The 20,610-nt window shown below is 43.6% G+C and overlaps 1 protein-coding gene across 1 annotated transcript in view; it reads right to left on the reverse strand.

The window, feature by feature from the left end:
• The window catches only part of PASK (PAS domain containing serine/threonine kinase), a 145,622-nt gene that overhangs the window by 96,036 nt on the left and 28,976 nt on the right, over positions 1-20,610 (reverse strand). Inside the window, exons 4-6 of the mRNA XM_075861368.1 lie at positions 18,287-18,454; positions 17,165-17,293; positions 14,834-14,968 (exon numbers count right to left, since the gene is read on the reverse strand). Coding sequence (XP_075717483.1) covers positions 14,834-14,968; positions 17,165-17,293; positions 18,287-18,454 — 432 coding nt within the window. The remainder of the gene's footprint in view (positions 1-14,833; positions 14,969-17,164; positions 17,294-18,286; positions 18,455-20,610) is intronic.

Raw genomic sequence — 20,610 nt, forward strand, 5'->3', positions numbered from 1 at the left:
AAAAAGTGTGAACTTATTCAGTTACTGATCAACTGCAGCAACAAAAATGACAGCACAAAGAGTGTGATCACTAAGGGGTGATCAGGGGGTAAATGGAGGATGGGGTATTAATATTAGATAAATGCAGATCTGTAACACACAGCTCTCTAAAACACAACCGCTCTGCTCCCTCTCTGCAACTGCAATGATGGTGCAAAGCGGGATCATAATGTAAAATGGCCACCAGTGTTCTATGATTGGTCAGTCACGACAGACAGACAGACAGATCAATCATAGCAATTGCCAACGAGGGACCTGACTGATTGGTCCCTCAGTGATGTGTAGTGATTGGCTGCTGTACATTACAGCAGCCAATCAGATGTCCTCACTTCCCCCCAGTGCACGATCCTCCACCTCCAACATGGCGATGGTCAGTCAGTAATGACTGACCTGTCGTGATGATCGCCGATGAGGGACCGCTGCGATGGGTCCCTCAGCGCTAAGCAGTGATAGTCTGCCTATCACTGCTCTAAACCTGCGTGCATGTTAACGCGAAGACGTAATAGTACACCCATGACGTATTAGTACGTCACAGGGCGTTAAGAGGTTAAACCTCGGTCTAGTGCATGGCGTTTGAACGAGTCCCTTCTGACAAATCCCCAAATATCCGAAGAAAATGTAACTGAACTGGAACACTACTTCCAAATTAATTGCACGACTGACACTTCCCCAGCTATTAACTGGGAGGCCCACAAACCTACCCTTACAGGAAAACTTATTCAAGATTGCCTCACGTCTAAAAAGAACTAGAGACCAAACTCTTAAAGATAAGGAAGCGGCTTATTTAGCTTTAATTAGACAATAAAAGGCAGATAATAAACTTGATTTACGCGCTAAAATTTAAAATGCCTGTATGGAACTTAAAGGGAATGTGTCCCTAGAAAATTTTTTTTTTTTTTTTTTAGTTAAACAGTTAGTGTATAAATGATTAAACATTGTTCTAATTTTTTACATTTTTTCACGAGTCAGGAAATATTATAAATTAGATTCGAATTTATAACATTTCCCAGTGCTGGTCACTAGATGGAGCAATTCCCAAAATTGCAGCATTGGCATTTGGTAAAGCAACCACATTGCTTTATGCTGCAAAATTTGAGAATACACACTCGCTCTAGTGAGCTCACAGAATCCCCCCTCCTTTTATCCTGGCTAGTGCCAGGAGAAAGGAGGGGATTGAACGGTCAAACCTCCTAGACTGTGTGTCGCCATTTTTTGAGCGAACACACAAGTGTAGTAGGTTTACATACAGTAGTAATCACACACTAAAACACGTACATACACAGAAATAACTTACCTGCTCCTGCCGCCGCTCCCTCCGGTCCGTCCGCTCCGTCTGCTCCCTCCGCTCCAAGTGCTTGCTTCAGAACACAAGTCCGGAAGCCGCGACCGGAAGTAGTAATCTTACTGTCCGGCCGCGGCTTCCGGTCCACAAGAAAATGGCGCCGGACGTCGCTCGGCCGAAGACGTTCAATTTGGACTGTGTGGGAGCGGCGCATGCGCCGTTCCCACACAGACGGCGTACATCATAGTGGATGGAACGGGTCCCGTTCGCATTCACTATGGGGCTGTATGTGCCGTATTCCATGTCTGTATGTGTAGTTAATCGACACATACAGAGATGGAAAAAAAAATGGCAGCCCCCATAGGGAAGAAAAAGTGTAAAAAATAAAATACAAACACACAAATAAATAAAACATTTTTTTAATAAAACACTAAAAGCAATTCATATAAAAATAAAAAAATTTGCGACACCCTTCCTTTAAGTTGTGCCTTACTACTATCGCAGAGCATCACATTCGTTGGACACAATATTGATTTTTTTGGCCAAAGTGACAAACCAGGCACCTTTTTAGCTCGGAAACTTGCTCCATTGTCTCGTAACTTTATGGTCCCTAAACTAAGACTAGCGAACAAGCAATCTCACGCAGCACCCTAAAGAGTTTCTCAATAGTTTTTTTTTTTTTTTTTAAATCAAACCAGTTTTTATTGATAGTACAACATACATTATAAATCTCATGTATATCTAGTCAATTCCAACAATCAATACATTTTCAGTTTTGTACAGAATATTCAGTTACATTTAACATAACTCCCCCTTCCCTGCAACCGAACTCCCCCCCCCCCCCCCGCAGTATCTCCTTCTTTCCCTGGCTCGTACATTTTCTCTCCCGCATCATACTAATATATTCATAAGCGATCTCCTGATCCTGTCCCCTCAATCTGCCTCCTACCTCCCTGCCGTACCATAGTTATGTATCCACTTTCCCCATTGTTTATCATATTTGTGCATTGCCCCACGTTTCAGATATATCCGATGTTCTAACGACACCGTGTGATTAACATATCCTACCAGTTCAGACACCTCCGGGGGATCCGCGTTCAGCCAATATTTTGCTATCAGCTTCCTAGCATGGTATAAAACTTTTTTAATAGCCAGTAATTCAGCCCCATTTCCTCCCTCCTCCCCCATACAACCCAACATAAAGATCTTAGGTTCCAACGGGAAATCCCTCCCATATACTCTCGCTACCATGCCTCCAACCTCCTTCCAGTAGTCATTCAGCATCGGACAGTCCCAGAACATATGCTTTATGTCTGCCCCATCAAACGAACACCTGGGACACTCCTTCGTTGGCCTAAGCCGCATTTGCCATAACACCTTAGGTGTCCTATACACCCTATGCAGGAGAAAAAGTTGTGACCGCCTATGTGCTACATTAATGGACAGCATTTTGGGCGATTCGAGTATCTCCTCCCACTCTTCATCTGTTATAGTCCCCACATCTTCTTCCCATTTGCGTCTGATCTCCCCCATCGGATCTCCAAGGAATTTGGAAAGTAATGTACTATATATCACCGAGATAATCCCCTTAGTGTCCTTTGCCCCCAATACCTGTTCCATCGCTCCCATAGTGGAGCAGCTCAAGTCCACCGCCCTACCCTGGGCCTGTGCTGCGTGACGCAACTGGAGATACTGATAGAACATCCGATGTGGGAGCCCAAACTCCTCCTGCAATTGTGAGAACAATTTGAGACTTCCTCCCTCATACAACTGGTATACATATCTGACCCCTGCTTGTTCCCATTCCTGGAAGCCAGCCAAGATACTAAATTCCCATAGGTATGGATTGTCCCATAGAGGCATATAGTTGGAGCACCCTGTAACGCCCAATATTTTCTTGCATTCCCACCAGATCCTATGTATCAATAGCAAGGTTGGTTTCCCTTTCGCCTCCCTCCGCAACTTATGAGACTCCATGGCCTCTAGTATATCCGTGCATTGACTCAAATAATACACCAGTTTCCCACTAGAGTCCCACTCTTCCCTATTCTTCCAACCTTTAAAGTGTTGCACTTGGGCTGCTAGGTAATATATCCACGCATTTGGAATAGCCAATCCTCCCTGGTCTGTTGGTAATTGTAGTTTTTCCAATTTAATCCTGGGGATCCCCCTTTTCCACACCAAGTCCCTAAACAGATTATGTATTCTCCTGAACCAGTACTTAGGCAACCACACTGGGGCATTATGCACAACATAAAGAACCTGAGGCATCAGAATCATTTTAATCAGGTTTGCTCTTCCTAGCGCTGAAAGTGGTAGTCCTAGCCATATTCTAGTCTTTTCTTTTAGTTTGTCCAGTAATGGTTTTACATTCAGTGCGACAAAATCCTGCACCCTCGCCGAGACCTTAATCCCCAGATATTTAAATTCCTTAACACAAGGTATATCAATTCCCCCCCCCCTGCAGTGGCCCCTCTAATGACTTGAGTGGCAATAATGCCGACTTGCTCCAATTAATTTGCAACCCTGAAAATTTACCAAACCGTTCCAATACGGTCATTATCATAGGCAGTGATCGATCTATCTCTCCCAGGAATAGCAAAATATCATCCGCATATAGTGCAATGCGTTCCTCCAGGTCCCCACATCGAAACCCTTCTATACCCGGATGTTGCCTTACTATGTTTGCCAGAGGTTCGATCGCTATAGCGAATAGTAACGGGGAAAGTGGACATCCCTGACGTGTCCCCCTCCCTAATCTAAAAGAGTCTGACATCCTTCCATTGGCTCTGATTCTAGCCACCGGTTCCTTATACAACAATTTTACCCATGTTATAAAATTTCTCCCAAAACCAAACCGCTCCAAAACAGCCCACAGATACCCCCATTCCACGCTATCAAATGCCTTGGCAGCGTCTAAGGACAGCACTGCTCTACACTGCGTATCTGCAACATCTGTCTGCAAATTCAAGAATAATCTCCGTATATTAATCGCTGTAGATCTTGATGGCATGAATCCCGACTGATCCGGGCCCACTACTTTAGTTACCACTCTTGTCACCCTGTTAGCCAGAGCCTTTGCCAGAATTTTAACATCAGCGGGCAGCAGGGATATTGGTCTATAGGAATCTGGCTTTGTTCGATCTTTCCCCTCCTTGGGAATGACCACTATTGCTGCTTCATACATAGTCTGCGGTAATCGCCCCCTGGTAAAACTATCTTGGAACACCTCCAACAACTCTGGCAGAAGCTCCCCCCCATATGTTTTGTACAGCTCAGTGGGTATTCCATCCATCCCTGGAGCCTTTTCATTTGCCATAGAACTCACCGCTTCCTGCAGTTCCTCCAAAGTAATTGGCTCCTCAAGCCACTCTCTCTCCTCCTCCCCCAGAGTAACCCACGTCATTTCCGCCAAATAGTCTGTCAGAAGATCTTCTGGATAATCTACCCTCGTGCGATACAGCTCAGTATAAAAGGACTTCAACACTCCCAGTATATGCCCCGTTTCTCCCACCAGTGTCCCGTCTTTATCCTGCAATTGGTGGATGAACGCACCCTCCCGCTGAGGCCTAGCCATATTTGCCAACAATCTACCCGTCATTTCTCCCTCCTCATAGTATTTTTGTTGCAAAAACAACCTTTTATTAGCTGCTTGTTCCAGCTGATGTTCCTTTAGTAGTTTTTGGGCGACCTTCCACTGGGCCAAAGTTTCTACTGTACTATTAGCAATATGATTCTCCTCAGTTAACGTCACCCTTTCCCTCAGATGTTCTCCCACCTGTCTTGATTTATTCTTTATGATCGTGATCTCCCGAATATACACCCCCCTTATATTTGCTTTCATAGCGTCCCATAGGATATCTATAGGAACCGTACCTTTATTAAACTCAAAGTACTCCTGCAGGCTCGTATTTATTATCTCCTCCCCCACTAGGTGTATCCAGAACGGATTTAGCCTCCAGTGCAGTCTTAGCCCCCCCATCTGTGGGCTGGTTCGAACCTTCAGTATCATCGGGGAGTGATCAGACAATGACCTTGGTAGATATTCCACCCCTTCCACCCCCTCAATCCCTAACCCGTTACTAAACATCAGATCTATTCTGGATAATGACCCATAGGTAGATGACACACAAGAATATTGCGTAGTAGAGGGCCATTTTGCCCGCCAAATATCTGTATATCCAACCTCCGTCATGTATTTCCCAAACCGCGTCAGAGAAGCCTCTCCTACCCCCCCCCCCCTTTTGGAAATTTATCGCACCTTTTATCCATTACGTTGTTGAAATCTCCCATTAGTATAGTCGGAACCATAGGCCAACTAGCCAACCTCTCCAACACTTCTCTTATTGGAACCACAGAGTATGGGGGAGGCACATATAGTACCACAATTATACATTCCCAGTTAAACAGTTTACAATGTACCCCTACATATCTGCCCTCTCCATCTCTAAAGGAAGCCAAACAGCAAAAAGGTACATCCCTATGAACCAGGAGACTAACCCCCCTCGAGTATGTGGAGTGAAAGGAGTGGAAGCTGTGCCTAATCCAAGCCCTATGTGCCTGTTGCACAGTATCAGCGGTAAGATGCGTTTCCTGTAGTCCCATCACTCCAGCAGACTGTCCTTTCAGGAAATCGAATATAGCTCGCCGTTTTGTTGCCTCCCCCATACCTCTCACATTCCATGACAAAAGATTTACCCTACCCCCCATCTAGCCATTTCTTTTAACTGACAGTGGCAATTACCGTTGAATCCAGTGTTAATCAGAGCATACTGCATTTCAAACTCCCTTTCCCTCCAAAACATTTTCCCCCCTCCACCCACTTCCCTAACCCACCCAACTTTACATAAACTTACCCTCCAAAGAGGGCCCGGGCTGGCGAAGAAACCTCCACCAATGTGACTATTCAGCTTCCCATTCACATTGCAGAAATACATCTCTTCCCGCAATATAAACTTAAGAACCTCAAACCTCCCGCCACCTTACCACAATAGACATATAGCATTTCTGTGACTCAAATACCTGATGCTTCAATTAAACTGACATCTCTGTCTCCTCCTCTCCCCATTATAGACATATAAACTGCAGACCCACATTAGAACAACAAATAAATGCAGAAAACAGTGCCTTATTCCTCTGCGCAGCTCATCCTTCTCTTTTTTTCATAAAAATCAGAGTCCCCCTTTCAGCCCTCCACCTGATGATCACGCCGCATCTTCCCCTCGATCCTGACGAAGGCGATCTTCGTGACTATCCAGCCATCTCAGCGCATCTTTTGAGTTCTCAAAAAATTGTACGGATCCCAGCGCCGCAACCCGAAGCTTCGCCGGGTACAGCATTGAATATTGAACACGCAGATTCCTCAGTCGTCGTTTAATATCCATAAATTGCATCCTTCTTTTCTGAACCTCTGCAGAAAAATCTGGGTAAAATGACACTTTCACACCATTCACCCGTATATCTTGCTTTTCCCGGGCTTGCCGAAGAATTAAATCTCTGTCTTTATAATGAAGCAACTTTACCAACACAGGCCTTGGCGGCCGTCCAGGTGGGCCAGGGCGAGTTGGTACTCTATGGGCTCTTTCCACCGCAAACAGTGGGGTCAGCGACTCCTTACCAAACACCTCCAATAGCCATTTTTCAAAAAATGAATCCGGGTTGGACCCTTCTACTTTTTCAGGAATCCCCACCATCCTCACATTGTTTAGACGTAGGCGATTTTCCAGATCATCAGCTTTAGATAACAGGTAATTAACATCCACAGCTACCGCATTTACATCCCTCCTCATGGGCAGCATTCTGTCTTCCAATTCGCTGACTCTGCCTTCCACCGCTGTTGTTTGTTCCGAAACTAGTTTCTCAATAGTTTATTTTCATTCTACTCCTCCCTGTACAAATCTCTTCCCCAGCTAGATAAATTGAAAGCTGATGCTTTATTTCAGGATATCTTCTTGCCTGTATTAAAAGACCCACACAGAGATAATATGGATGCCCCTATATAGTTTTGGCTGCGATTAAATCTCTCAAATCAGCTAAATCCCCAGGACCAGATGGGTACTCTAACCTATACTATAAAAAATTTGCGGATGTTTTGGCCCCTTACTATGGTGGGGTTGCCAGGTGGTTTTGGCAACGAAACTTTAATATGTTATATTCGATAACTAAGATTAATTTTAAACTATCCCCGTCACAGGCATTACTTAATGACACCGTCCCTGGATTATCTAAGGCCTCTCATAAAATTTGTATATTTTTTTTTTCCTGGCAGCCAAAATTGCTATAGCAACATCCTGGAAAATTCCTGTAATTCCTCTTCATCTGGTTAAGACTAAACTTAATTGGATTATGGTCAATGACCGTTTACACTGTATGGTCTCAGATAAGGAGGAGCTCTTCCTTCAAGCTTGGCAGCCATGGCTCAGTTACCTTGAGACGATCTCTTAGGTTCATTTTGCCTAGAAGACATTTGACCCTCATTCTCCTACCTTTCCCCCTCTTTCTCTTCCTCCCTTTTATTCCTTCTTTCTTTTTTTGAAATGTGGCAATATTTGGAATATATTTGTCGGTCATGATTCGATTTATGGGGATTGCTCCCGGATGCTAATTGCATTGTTTGATGTACAGCTTATCTTTTCTTGAAAAGCTTCAATAAAAATGATTGAAACATAAAGGGGTTCTATGCTAACCTTGGATAGTGTAGTGTACTTCTTACATTGTACAAACGACGAAAATTTTGAACGAGCAGACTTAATGTTTGTAGCCACATCAATGCTCGTAGCTCTAATGATGAGGTAACTTACATTATTATTATTATTTATACAAGCAGATTCAACCGGATAGTCAAGAGCCTGAACACAGCTCTATACACGATCCCTGACCCTAAAGAATTTTATTGGGGTGTACATTACAAAAACAAGATTTTTGGACTCACAGTAAAATCTATTTCTCATTTAACTTATTGGAGGACACAGTTAGATAGGTATATGCCACTAGGAGGTGACACTAAGTAGGAAAGAGTCTTGGCTCTGCCCAGGCAAGTCATACCCTTCCCACAGACACTGGCTAATTCAGTTTGTGCAAAACCAGTAGGAAAAATGAAACACAAACATGTCCACGGTCCCAGGAATAACGTAACCAAACTGTCAGAACAACAGGTCGCGGTCCTGGAATAAACAAACATAAAAGCGTGGGATCTGAGTTCTCCAATGAATTCAACAAGAAATAGATTTTTCAGAAAAGTTAAAAAATCTTGTTTTCGCCTTGTTAAATATCATTGGGGTACACATCAGCACCATGGGACATTCTAAAGCAGTCCCAAAAGGGTGGGAAAAATGAAGTTAAAAGTACAGCCATGCAACCCGTCTAACACACAGCTGCATGAAACACTCTACAACCAAGACTGGTATCAGCAGATGCCAAAGAATAAATTTGGTAAAACATACTGAAGGTGTGCACAGAAGCCTAGGTAGCAGCCTTGTAGACCTGAGGCACGAACAGCCCTTATAGAACGGGCAGTAACCCGAAGGGGAGGAACTTTACACCTGTACCAATAGGTTTCAAAAATCCCAGACCGGATCCAATAAGCAACGGTGGCCCTGGATGCTGCCAAACCCTTGCGTGGCCCCTCAGGAAAAACAAACAAAAAGGACAGCTAAATAAAGGCAATGTAAAGCCTACTCCCTCTGATGAGATGTGGAGGGACAAAAAGGAGGGAGAACGATCTCTTCATTAATATGGAAGGAAGAGACAACCTTGGGAAAGGAGGTCAGGAAGAAGCGGAAGATGCCAAGGCATGTTAATGAATAGGTGGATTAGGTCTGCATCGCTGGGATGTATACCTCCCTCCAATAATGGGATGACAGGCCGGGGGCAGAGCAAACATGCAGAAAAGCATCAGAGGGACAAGTGGTGCCAAACAGCACACAAGAGCGGAAAGTGGTGCTCTTCCTGCACACAACAAAAATTACTGCACCAAATGTAGGTAAGTAGGAAATAAATGCCTTTAGAGCAGGACATTTATCTCCCAATAAACAAATAGTCCCTATAGAGATATGGACATCCACACATATCCCTAGAACAGTGCAACAGAATCCTCTAAGGAGAGAATATAAAGAAGATGGGAGTCATGGGTGACTTCAATGCAGTACCAGATGCCTTGGTGGATCGTACGGGAGGGGCGGACCAGGCATCTGCTTATCTTAATTCCTGGTCCTCGGCACTTCATCTCACTAATGAGTGGCGTTGGAAATTTCCGTCTGACAAATTATACACTTATTACTCATTGTAACATCTATGGCCACGGTCCGTCGTTCGGTTGTTAACCTTGACGGCCGTGGCCATCTTACCTCGCTGCAGGGTCGTCCTCCTGTGAGGCTCCGGCACTCACTTCCGGACCTCGAGTGTCTCCGGCGGGCGCGCGCGCCGGCGCGTGCACGGCCTTAAAGAGCCAGTGCGCGCATTTTTGCAGGAAGTCTGCAATCCAGCCCAGGATGCCCTGGGCTATAAAAAGGGCTCTTTCCTCCTGCGCTTTGCCAGAGCATTGTTCGTTACCCTTCGTTTGTCGTGCTTATGGTCTCCCAGTGTCTTCCAGTTTCCCAGTGTACCTTGCTCCTGTATCCTGTTTCCGTGCTACCTAGTGCTATTGCCGTGCTGTGCTACAGCCTACGCTTGATCTGCTACGCCTCACCTCACGACTTCCCGCCGCCTGGTCCTGGACGTGCCTGCCTCGCTACTGCCTACGATTGCCTAAGGTACCCTCGCTGAACTAATTGAACTCTGTAGTTAACTGTTTGGCCAGCTGCCATTCCGCTACGCGGTACGGCCCAGTGGGTCCACACCCCGCATTGTGACACTCATCTACTCATAAAACCTTCTCTAGGATTGACCTTGCCATGGAATCGGGGGAATTCCATTACTATTACTCCCAGGAGTATATATGATCATTCAGCTCTTTTCTTAACATTTTCAACTGGTCCTCCCATTGACTCTAAGGTCTGGAGGCTACATCCGGCGTGGCTTGGTAATACTGAAGTAGTGTCGGAGGTCTCAGCCGCTCACGAAGTTTATTGGGAAAACAACTCCTTCCACCCAGACCCGCTAATTGTGTGGGATGCATATAAAGTTACAGTGAGAGGAGCATTTATAGCAGGGGTGGCTAAATATATGAAAACCTCCAGGGACAAAGAGAGGTTCCGGACATGTGAGGTCCAAAGGGCTGAGCAAGACTATATTGCGAACCCCCAACCTAACACCAAGAGCCACTGGGTAGGAGCCCAAAGGGAGTTGCTTCTTCTACATACTGAGCAGACTAAGAAACGAGTGCTAGCTACTGAAGCATCTGTATTTGAGTTTGGTGATAGGAACGGTAAACTCCTGGCATATATATCGCGCTCAGAGCGTCCCTGTGTGTCCATTCCATCCGTTCTCTCCTTAGAAGGAGTGTTATGCACTACCCTGAAGGAGATAAATAAGATTTTGTGATTTTTATTCTGCACTATATAGTTCAACATGTTGTGGTCCAGTAAGTACTGTAGAGCGTTTTTTTAAACTCCCTTCCCTTATGGCGTCTGTCAGCTGCTCAAGCAATTGAGTTAGATAGCCCAATTATAGTTGAAGAAATAGAGGCTGCTATTCAATCCTTGCCTTTGGGCAAAACTCCGGGATTTGATGGATTGGGGGGTGAGTGGTATGGGGCCAATAGTGATGTTTTGGTGCAGAGACTTCGGGACGTCTATTCTAGTGCTCTTCAGTTGGGTATATTGCCGGCCTCTATGCGGGAGGTACTTATTGTGGTGGTGTTGAAGCCAGGGAAGTACCCTACTCTACCGTATTCTTACCGTCCTATTTCACTTAATAATTCTGATGTTAAGATACTAGCCAAAATCCTTGCTAATAGATTAAGGACGATTGGCCAAACTGGCTTTATGCCGGGGAATAGTACGGATATTAACATACATAGATTGTTCTTGAATTTTGATGTGGCGAGGGGAGATGTATCTCCTGGGTTCGTTCTCTCTCTAGATACATATAAGGCCTTTGACTCGGTTGAGTGGCGATATTTATGGATGCTCCTTTCCAGGTTAAATTTTGGTCCAAGGTTTCTGGCTCTTGTTCGTCTCCTATATGAGGGACCTTATGCTAGGGTGAGAACGAAAATGAATATATCTGACTTTTTATTGGGATGTGTTACTCGTCAGGGATGGCCACTTTCCCCGCTATTATTTGCCCTTACCATAGAACCCCTGGCAGTGGCTATCCGCCAATCCTCTGACATACAGGGTATTACTAGAGGCCGCACAACGGAAAAAATATCTCTGTATACAGATGACACTTTGGTATACTTGGCAGATGATGGTCCTTCCTTGGCTTCTCTTAGAGCTGATTGATACATTTGGCAGCTTTTCAGGTCTATCAGTGAATTGGGCCAAATCTGTTATGTTTCCACTTACTCCTGGTTATTGCTCCCGCCAGAACCTCCCTGTACCATTGCAGATAGTCTCCCAATTTACATATCTAGAGATTGAGATCTCCCTTAATATAACAAGATATGGGGAACTGAACCTTGACCCTTTGGTGGTAGCCACTGAGAGACAGTTGAACACCTGGAGGAACCTTCCGCTGTCACTGTATGAAAGGCTTAAAGAGGCTCTGTCACCACATTATAAGTGCCCTATCTCCTACATAAGGAGATTGGCGCTATAATGTAGGTGACAGCAGTGCTTTTTATTTAAAAAACTAACACTTTATTAGCGTTTTTAGATTTATGCTAATGAGTTGCTTAATGCCCCAGTGGGCATATTTTTACTTTAGACCAAGAGGGCGTTGTACAGGGGAGTGTATGACGCTGACCAATCAGCGTCATTCACTTCTCTCCATTCATTTACTCAGCGCATACGGATCCTGTTAGATCCTTATGTGCTGTCTTATACGAACACATTAACAATACTGAAGTGTTTAGACAGTGAATAGACATTCCACGGGATGTCTATTCACAATCTCTGCACTTCGTTACTGTTTCTATGGTAGTTACAGCAGAGGAAGCGTGATCTCGTTGTAACCTGTCATTTACCGCGTAATCTCGCGAGATTATGCGTCCTCTGCTGTAACTACCACAGACAGAGTAACGAAGTGCAGAGATTGTGAATAGACATCCCGTGGAATGTCTATTCACTGTCTAAACACTTCAGTATTGTTAATGTGTTAGTATAAGACAGCACATAAGGATTTGCCAGACACAGCTTCTTTGTCGACGCCTGTGGTTAATCAGCCTGCATCTGTGCCTAGATCTGTTAGAGTGACTTGATCTGCTACCACTCAGGCTGGGAGGCTGAGGAGTGGGAGAACCTATCACAGCCTGGCCAGACGGTGCTAGCTCCCGCCCTCTGTCTATTTATACCCTCATTTCCTGCTCCTCCTTTGCCTGTGATTCTTCCGTTTCCTGGCTCTGCTGCTCCTGCTTGTACTATTGTCCTCTGCTTCAAATTGACCCTGGCTTTACCGACTACTGTCCTGCTCTGCGTTTGATACCTCGTACACTCCTAGTTTGATTCGGCTCGTTCACTACTCTTGTTGCTCACGGTGTTGCCGTGGGCAACTGCCCCATTTTCCTTAGCTTCTGTGTACCCTTGTCTGTTGGTCTGTCGTGCACTTATTGAGCGTAGGGACCGTCGCCCAGTTGTACGCCGTCGCCTATGACGGGCCGTGCAAGTAGGCAGGGACTGAGTGGCGAATAGATTAGGGCTCACCTGTCTGTCTCCCTACCCCGTCATTACAGTTATACTAATAAAATTGGAACCTCGATTCATTTTACTTACAAGCGCTGGACCACAGTCCTTTGTTTCTTCTGTTTGCCGCTGGCCGTGCAGGATTCCGGGCGCTGTCTGAATAGGACACATCGAATGGTGAGCTGGAAGATTCCCCCTCCCCTTCCCCCTACATGTTTTTCTGCTTCGATAGATATAGATCTGAGTAATGCAGCCACTGCACTGGCTGGTGCGCTTATGACTTCTTATGAATGTCTGAAAAATTTGTTATATAGATTTAAATCCCTGGGATGCGTACCAATGCCACTTTGGACGGTGGCTGTGGCCTGGAGGTCAGCACACGGTCTGCTAAAGGTCACTACGGTCCCCTCATACTCACCTAGGACTCTAGGATAGTTGTTTTCGCTGCCAGTCGGAGGTCGGTACCTTTATACATTGTGTGTGGATGTGTCCCAGAGTTGCCCCCTTTTGGTCTGAGGTAGTGGAATTTCTTCATACCCATTATGAGTTTCCGCAACTTCTTACCCCTCAGATGTGCCTCTTGGGCATTATCAATGAAGTTACACAAAACTACTACGATAAGATATTCTTTTGCTTTGTTCTTTTTTGTGCCCGGAGGATTATAATTATGGCTTAGAAGAACACAGAAAGTCCGAGTTTAATACACTGGCAGCAACTGGTAAATAAATATATACCTATGTATAAAAAGCTTTACCTTAGAAGAAAATGTCCAGATAAATTCGGAAAAATTTGGTCCAGGTGGTTAGAGACTCTAGAAACTGCGGTTTTATTTGTCACTTGAGAGTGGCAAAGATGTGGGGGGGGGGGGGGGTTAGAGCACAAGGATGACTGTGAGTGAATGTTAGTTTTTAATTCAGTTAGGCTTTCGGAGATTGATAATTTTACATATCCTGTATATGTCATACTATGAATCTGCTCCGGATTGACATTTCTATATGGTACTAATGACTGATGCCTTTCTGAATGTCTTTTATTTTGTATTAATTGTATATTGGTATGTGTTTTGTACAACAAAAGTTTTGAAAATAAAGCCTATTAAAATTAAAAAAAGAAGACGGGAGAAAGTAACCTTGCACGTATAGTGCGCTTACTTGCATTCCGTCTGCGGAAGCAGAAAAGACAAGTTTGGTGACTGACGGTAAGGAAAATTCAGGAATATTTCCTGGTTTCCCAACACCCGAAGAAGGCGGACTAGGCTGAGAACATGCTGACAACGCACCAAGCTAAGGCAAAAATAAATAAAAATAAAATAAAAATTATCAAGCACACCTGAGTATCAGGTCATGTCTGCCTCTTACGGCATTGGGCTAAAAACTGAATTAGCCAGTGTCTGTGGGAAAGGTATGGACAGCTTGGGTGGAGCCACAACCCTTTCCTACCTAGTATCGCCTCCTAGTGGCTGGAGCATATACCCATTGTCCTGTGTCCCCCAATGATATTAATGAGAAATAGGAGCACTACAAATTTACCCTTCGTGTTGAACTTCTTTAAGAACATAATTGTATTCTAACAAACTTCCCATATATTTCTATGACTCCACAAAATATGTTGCTGTTAAAAATAAGGCAGTTTTGGGCAGGGATACATTTTAAGGCATACTTTTAGCTGGATCTGTGTCGGTTTGGCTATCACAGATTATATGTGATAAGACCCCCATCACATTTATTTTACAGGTATTACATATTATCTGCTTTATTCCAAGGTGGTCCAGTGCTATGGATTACAGTACCTGTGACATCTCTTTTCTATGACGAGGGATATGTATGGTTGGCATCAAGTCTGTAATATGTTGACCCAAAAGCTCCTCTGGATCCATATATCCATATAATTGTGCACAGGATGGGTCACAGGACACAATCCTACCCTGAAAAACACACAAAGGCTTATTATTAAAGTGGTTATGTAGGGGCCAAAAATTATTAGCAGTGTACTCACTGCAGTATGTGAGTACAATCGCTAATATACATTCCAGTCCTCCGTCGCGCGGATTCTGAGATTTTCATAGATTTTTATAGCGCTGCCGGGGACCGGAGGTCCAGTTGCACAGTCTTCTTTGATGACGATACGACTCTTTGCCATGCGACCGAACCCGCTGTACTCCATGTACAAGCAGGAGCAGAAGTACAGCGATTACATGGAGTACAGCAGGGTCGGTCACGTGACGAAGAGTTGTGTCGTCATCAAAGAGTTCTGGTCCCCTGCAGCGCTATAAAATGTTATGAAAATCTCAGAATCAGCGCGACGGGGGGCCGGAATGTATATTAGCGAGTGTACTCACATACTGCTGTGAGTACACCGCTAATAATTTTTTGTCCACGAATTGCCTGTTTAATGACATTTTTAGGATCAGATAATAAGAAATGAAATATCAGTATTTAAATCTCATTACAAATAATAGGCAAAGATTATTGCCATTAACTACTATATCAATTTACATTCATGTCGTGAAAAGCAACACGGCCCTCCGAGTTCAAATATGTGAAAATTATTTACTAAGCTTTACCCTAATGTAGAAAAGAACCCCTAGGTACAACCTGGCTTTGTACAGTAATGCGCACCAAATTTCCAACAGGCGCGCTCCAGGGAATTCAGCGCACGCTACACTAGCAGTGCGCCAGTCTAAAATAATATGGGCAATTTATTAAGGCTGGCGTTTCAAATGCCAGTCTTCATAGTAAGAAAAGTTAGAGTAAGTTGATTTTGCTTTTATTTATTTTCTCTGCATTTCCTTAGCAAATGGTCCGTGAAAACAGACAGCACACGCATGTTATGGGCAAGTCTGGTCTGCAAAAACAGACTGCTGTGAGTTTCTCGCAACGGGCAGACACTACGTTGAAAAGAATGGCGGTGTAAATAGCTTCATTGACTTGTACATGTCAGTGTGGTGTCAGCTGTTAAAACAGACAGCACATGGACGAAAAATACGGTCATGTGAATTAGAACTTAGAGAACCTTTCACCTCCCCATACAGGTGCAGCCGGGTGCAGCATGTAATGGGGAGGGCTGCACAAACCCTGGGGCACTTTAAAAAAAAATGTCTACCTCCCTCCGTTATTTAGATATCGGTGCCGTTATATTTGGTGCCCGATATTTAAATAACCCCCTGGACAGTCAACGGGGCGTGTACTGGCAAGGGGGCGTGTTACTATAGCTGTGACACTGTCCAATCAGATATGGACAGTGCCACAGCAAGAGCGAGCAGAGAAAGTGCACGCTCTCTCTCTTCAGCTTTGAAGATCAGTCTTTTCACCCGAACTGGCAAGGGGGCGTGTCACTGCTACGCACAGTGTTAGAGCTGTGGAGAGGAGAGCGCACTCTCATCTCTTCAACTCTTGCGAGAAAACAGTCTTGTTTTGTCAGCCGAACTGGCAAGGGGGCGTGTCACTGCTACAGACAGCGTAAGCGCTCCCCAGCTCTTACTGTCTGTAGCAGTGACACGCCCCCTTGCCAGTTCAGCAGACAAAGTACAAGACTGATCTCTCGCAAGAGCTGAAGAGATGAGATCGCGCTCTCCTCTGCACAGCTCTAACACGGTCCGTAGCAGTGACACGCCCCCTTGCCAGTTCGGGTGAAAAGACCGCAATCGCGCACACACTCTCTTCTCGCTCTTGCTGTGGCACTGTCCATATCGGATTGGACAGTGTCACAGCCATAGTAACACGCCCCCATGCCAGTACACGCCCCGTTGACTGTTCAGGGGGTTATTTAAATATCGGGCGCCAAATATAACGGCACCGATATCTAAATAACGGAGGGAGGTAGAAAAAAATTGTAAAGTGCCCCAGGGTTTGTGCAGCCCTCCTCATTAAATGCTGCACATATATGGGGAGGTGAAAGGTTCTCTTTAAAAGAAACATTAGAAGGCATATGGAATCTGCTAAAAAAATAAAAAATAAAAAAAATTCATATGGTCCTATTGGACACTGTTTTAGGGAGGTAGAAAATGTCCGACATGCAGCTGTGTGCACAGCCTTCTGCACGCAGCTGTGCTGTGTGCATGAGGCCTAAAGATATTGTAGTGGTCCATAAGGAGCTTTGTTATAGTAATACAGATACTCACATCCTGCTGGAACGATAGAACTGTGGTGATGATCTGCACAGTATCCAATAACAGCAGGCATTGGTTTTTTAGTCGGCGTATCCAGAGGCACAACACAATCACCTCCCCTCCATTTCGCACTGCTTCAACCTGAGGAGGGGGGACGGGAATTACAGAAAATGGAGTAATATTCAGTTATTTTGAGAAAAACTTAACGGCGTTGTAAGTTCAATAGGAGGAAATCATTTTCCTAATCTAAATCAGTCACTAAAAAGCATCCGCTCTGGATAACAGGGCATTCTGCCGCTAGGACCTTTAGCATACAGCTGTTATCTGCTGTAACAATTGGGTACATGGACAGGAATGGTCTTCATGCTACAACCCCTTTAACTAAAAACTGCCAATGGGTTTTCTAAACAAGACCACAGCTTTAAATATCACTAGTGATAGGTCATATTATACTTGCGGCCAGATCCATGATTGCGAGATCGTGGAAGTCCAATTCTCCCTTAACTGCCAAAGAATTATGTCAACATGTACAATTCGCACATAACATGGAAGACTGTTGGTTAAATTGTCTCATTCTATTACTCAGTTTGATATTAGATGGGATCCATGGGTTTCATATTACACGGCTCCGGTCCCTCATATAAGCAATTCTACTCCATAAAAATCTGCAGGTCTCACAATCGTCAGATTGGGGATGTTGATTACCCTTTGGTCTGGGGTCTATAGGGTCCTATTAGAGGTTCTTTTTTTTTTTTTTTTAGGATCACGGTCATATGCAACGGTGTTGAGATTTGTAGTGATGTATTGTATCTTCAGAGTGTATATGTGAACAATGTTTTAAATGTATGTGTTTTTCTCGGTTTTATTTTATTTGTTTTCCTTATTTTTTTTCTGCTATGTACGCACTGTTGTATATAAGTGATACATTGAGATTCATTATTTTGGGTACCTGTGTGCACCCCTCATCTTTGCAGAATTGTATCATTTTCTGAAAGTTGCTATTTTATATGACTTTGGAAACTAATAAAAAATTTAAATAAAAAAAAAAAGGAATTGTCTTCATGCTACAACCCCTTTAACTAAAAACCGCCAATGGGTTTTCTAAACAAGACCACCGCTTTAAATATCACTTACCACTTCTCCAGGTACCCTGGAAATCCCATCGGCCTCTATCAACTCCTCTTCCAGAGTCTCTGAAATTCTGTGACTGGAAGCCGGGATCAACATGGACAGATTCATGCCAATTAATTCAAGACTACTGTACCCAAACATTCTGCACGCTTTATCATTTGCCATCAAAACCTGAAAATAAAAATAGGTAATTCTGAGAAGAGCTATATGTAGGACTAGAAAAAAACAAACAGAATTTGGCAAGTAATGAATAAACGGTTGAATGAATAAATTGTTGAATGAATGATGAATGAATGAATGAATGCATGCATACATTTAATGTTAGAAAAGAGTTAGGGTTTGCATCGGGAATTTAAAAAAAAAAAATGGAACTGCTCTATTATAAGAAAAACAGGCAAGGATGACTACTGCAGATGAGGGACAGATGAAAAACAATGGATCAGTCAGGGGATCTTATTAATAGCTTTTTATTACAGAACAGCCATGTATCGAGCAGTGTATAATGAAAAGCCAGGTCCTTTGTCCATCTTTTTCCCATTTGTTATGGTTTTAATACAGAAAATAAACATATTTCTTCCCTTCTCGGTGATATTAACCCCTTCCCTCTTTGGCCGCTTTTGACCTTCCTGACAGAGCCTCATTTTTCAAATCTGACATGTTTCACTTTATGTGGTAATAACTCCGGAATGCTTTTACCTATCCAAGTGATTCTGAGATTGTTTTCTCGTGACACATTGGACTTTATGTTACTGGCAAAATTTGCCCGATACATTCAGTATTTAATTGTGAAAAACACCAAAATTTAAATGTATCTGCTTGTAAGACAGGCAGTTATACCACACAAAAATGTTGCTAACTAACATCCCCCATATGACTACTTTAGATTGGCATCGTTTTTTGAACATCATTTTATTTTTCTATGACGTTACAAGGCTTAGAACTTTAGCAGCAATTTCTCACATTTTCAAGAAAATTTAAAAATTCTATTTTTACAGGGGCCAGTTCAGTTGTGAAGTGGCTTTGAGGGCCTTATATTTTAGAAACCCCCAATAAGTCACCCCATTTTCAAAACTGCACCCCTCAAAGTATTCAAAACAGCATTTAGAAAGTTTCTTAACCCTTTAGACATTGCGCAGCAATTAAGGCAAAGTAGAGGTGAAATTTACAAAGTTCATTATTTTTTCCCAGAAATTCATTTTGAATCCATTTTTTTTGTACCACAGAAAGTTTTACCCAAGAAATGCAACTCAATATTTATTGCCCAGGTTCTGCAGTTTTAGGAAATATCCCACCTGTGGCTCTAGTGTGGTAATGGACTGAAGCACCGGCCTCAGAAGCAAAGGAGCACCTGGTGGATTTTGGGTCTCCTTTTTATTAGAATATATTTTAGGCACCATGTCAGCTTTGAACAGGTCTTGTGGAACTAAAACAGTGGAAACCCCCCAAAAGTGACCCCATTTGGGAAACTACACCCCTCGAGGAATTTATCTAGGGGTGTAGCAAGCATTTTGACCGGCCAGTTTTTTTGCAAAAATTTTTGGAACTAGGCCATGAAAATGAAAATCTACATTTTTTCAAATAAAATGTAGGTTTAGCTAATTTTTTTTCATTTCCAAAAGAACTAAAGTAGAAAAAGCACCACAACATTTGTAGAGCAATTTCTCCCGAGTAAAACAATACCCCACATGTGGTAATAAACGGTTATTTGGACACACGGCAGGGCTTAGAATTGAAAGAGCGCCATTTGGCTCTTGGAGCTCAAATTTAGCAGGAATGGTTTGCGGAGGCCATGTTGAATTTGCAAAGCCCCCTAGGGGACAAAACAGTGGAAACCCCCAACAAGTGACCCCATTTTGGACACTATACCCCTCGAGGAATTTATCTAGGCGTGTAGCAAGCATTTTGACCGGACAGTTTTTTTGCAAAAAGTTTTGGAACTAGGCCATGAAAATGAAAATCTACATTTTTTCAAATAAAATGTAGGTTTAGCTAATTTTTTTTCATTTCCAAAAGAACTAAAGTAGAAAAAGCACCACAACATTTGTAGAGCAATTTCTCCCGAGTAAAACAATACCCCACATGTGGTCATAAGCGGCTGTTTGGACACACGGCGAGGCTGAGAAGGGAAAGAGCGCCATTTGGCTTTTGGAACTCAAATTTAGCAGGAATGGTTTGCGGAGGCCATGTCGCATTTGCAAAGCTCCTGAGGGGACAAAACAGTGGAAACCCCCAACAAGTGACCCCATTTTGGAAACTACACCCCATGAGGAAACTATCTAAGGGTACAATGAGCAGTTTGACCGCACAGGTGTTTTACAGAACTTATT

The sequence above is a fragment of the Rhinoderma darwinii genome, chromosome 4 (genome assembly GCF_050947455.1).
Source record: "Rhinoderma darwinii isolate aRhiDar2 chromosome 4, aRhiDar2.hap1, whole genome shotgun sequence".
NCBI lineage: Eukaryota > Metazoa > Chordata > Amphibia > Anura > Rhinodermatidae > Rhinoderma > Rhinoderma darwinii.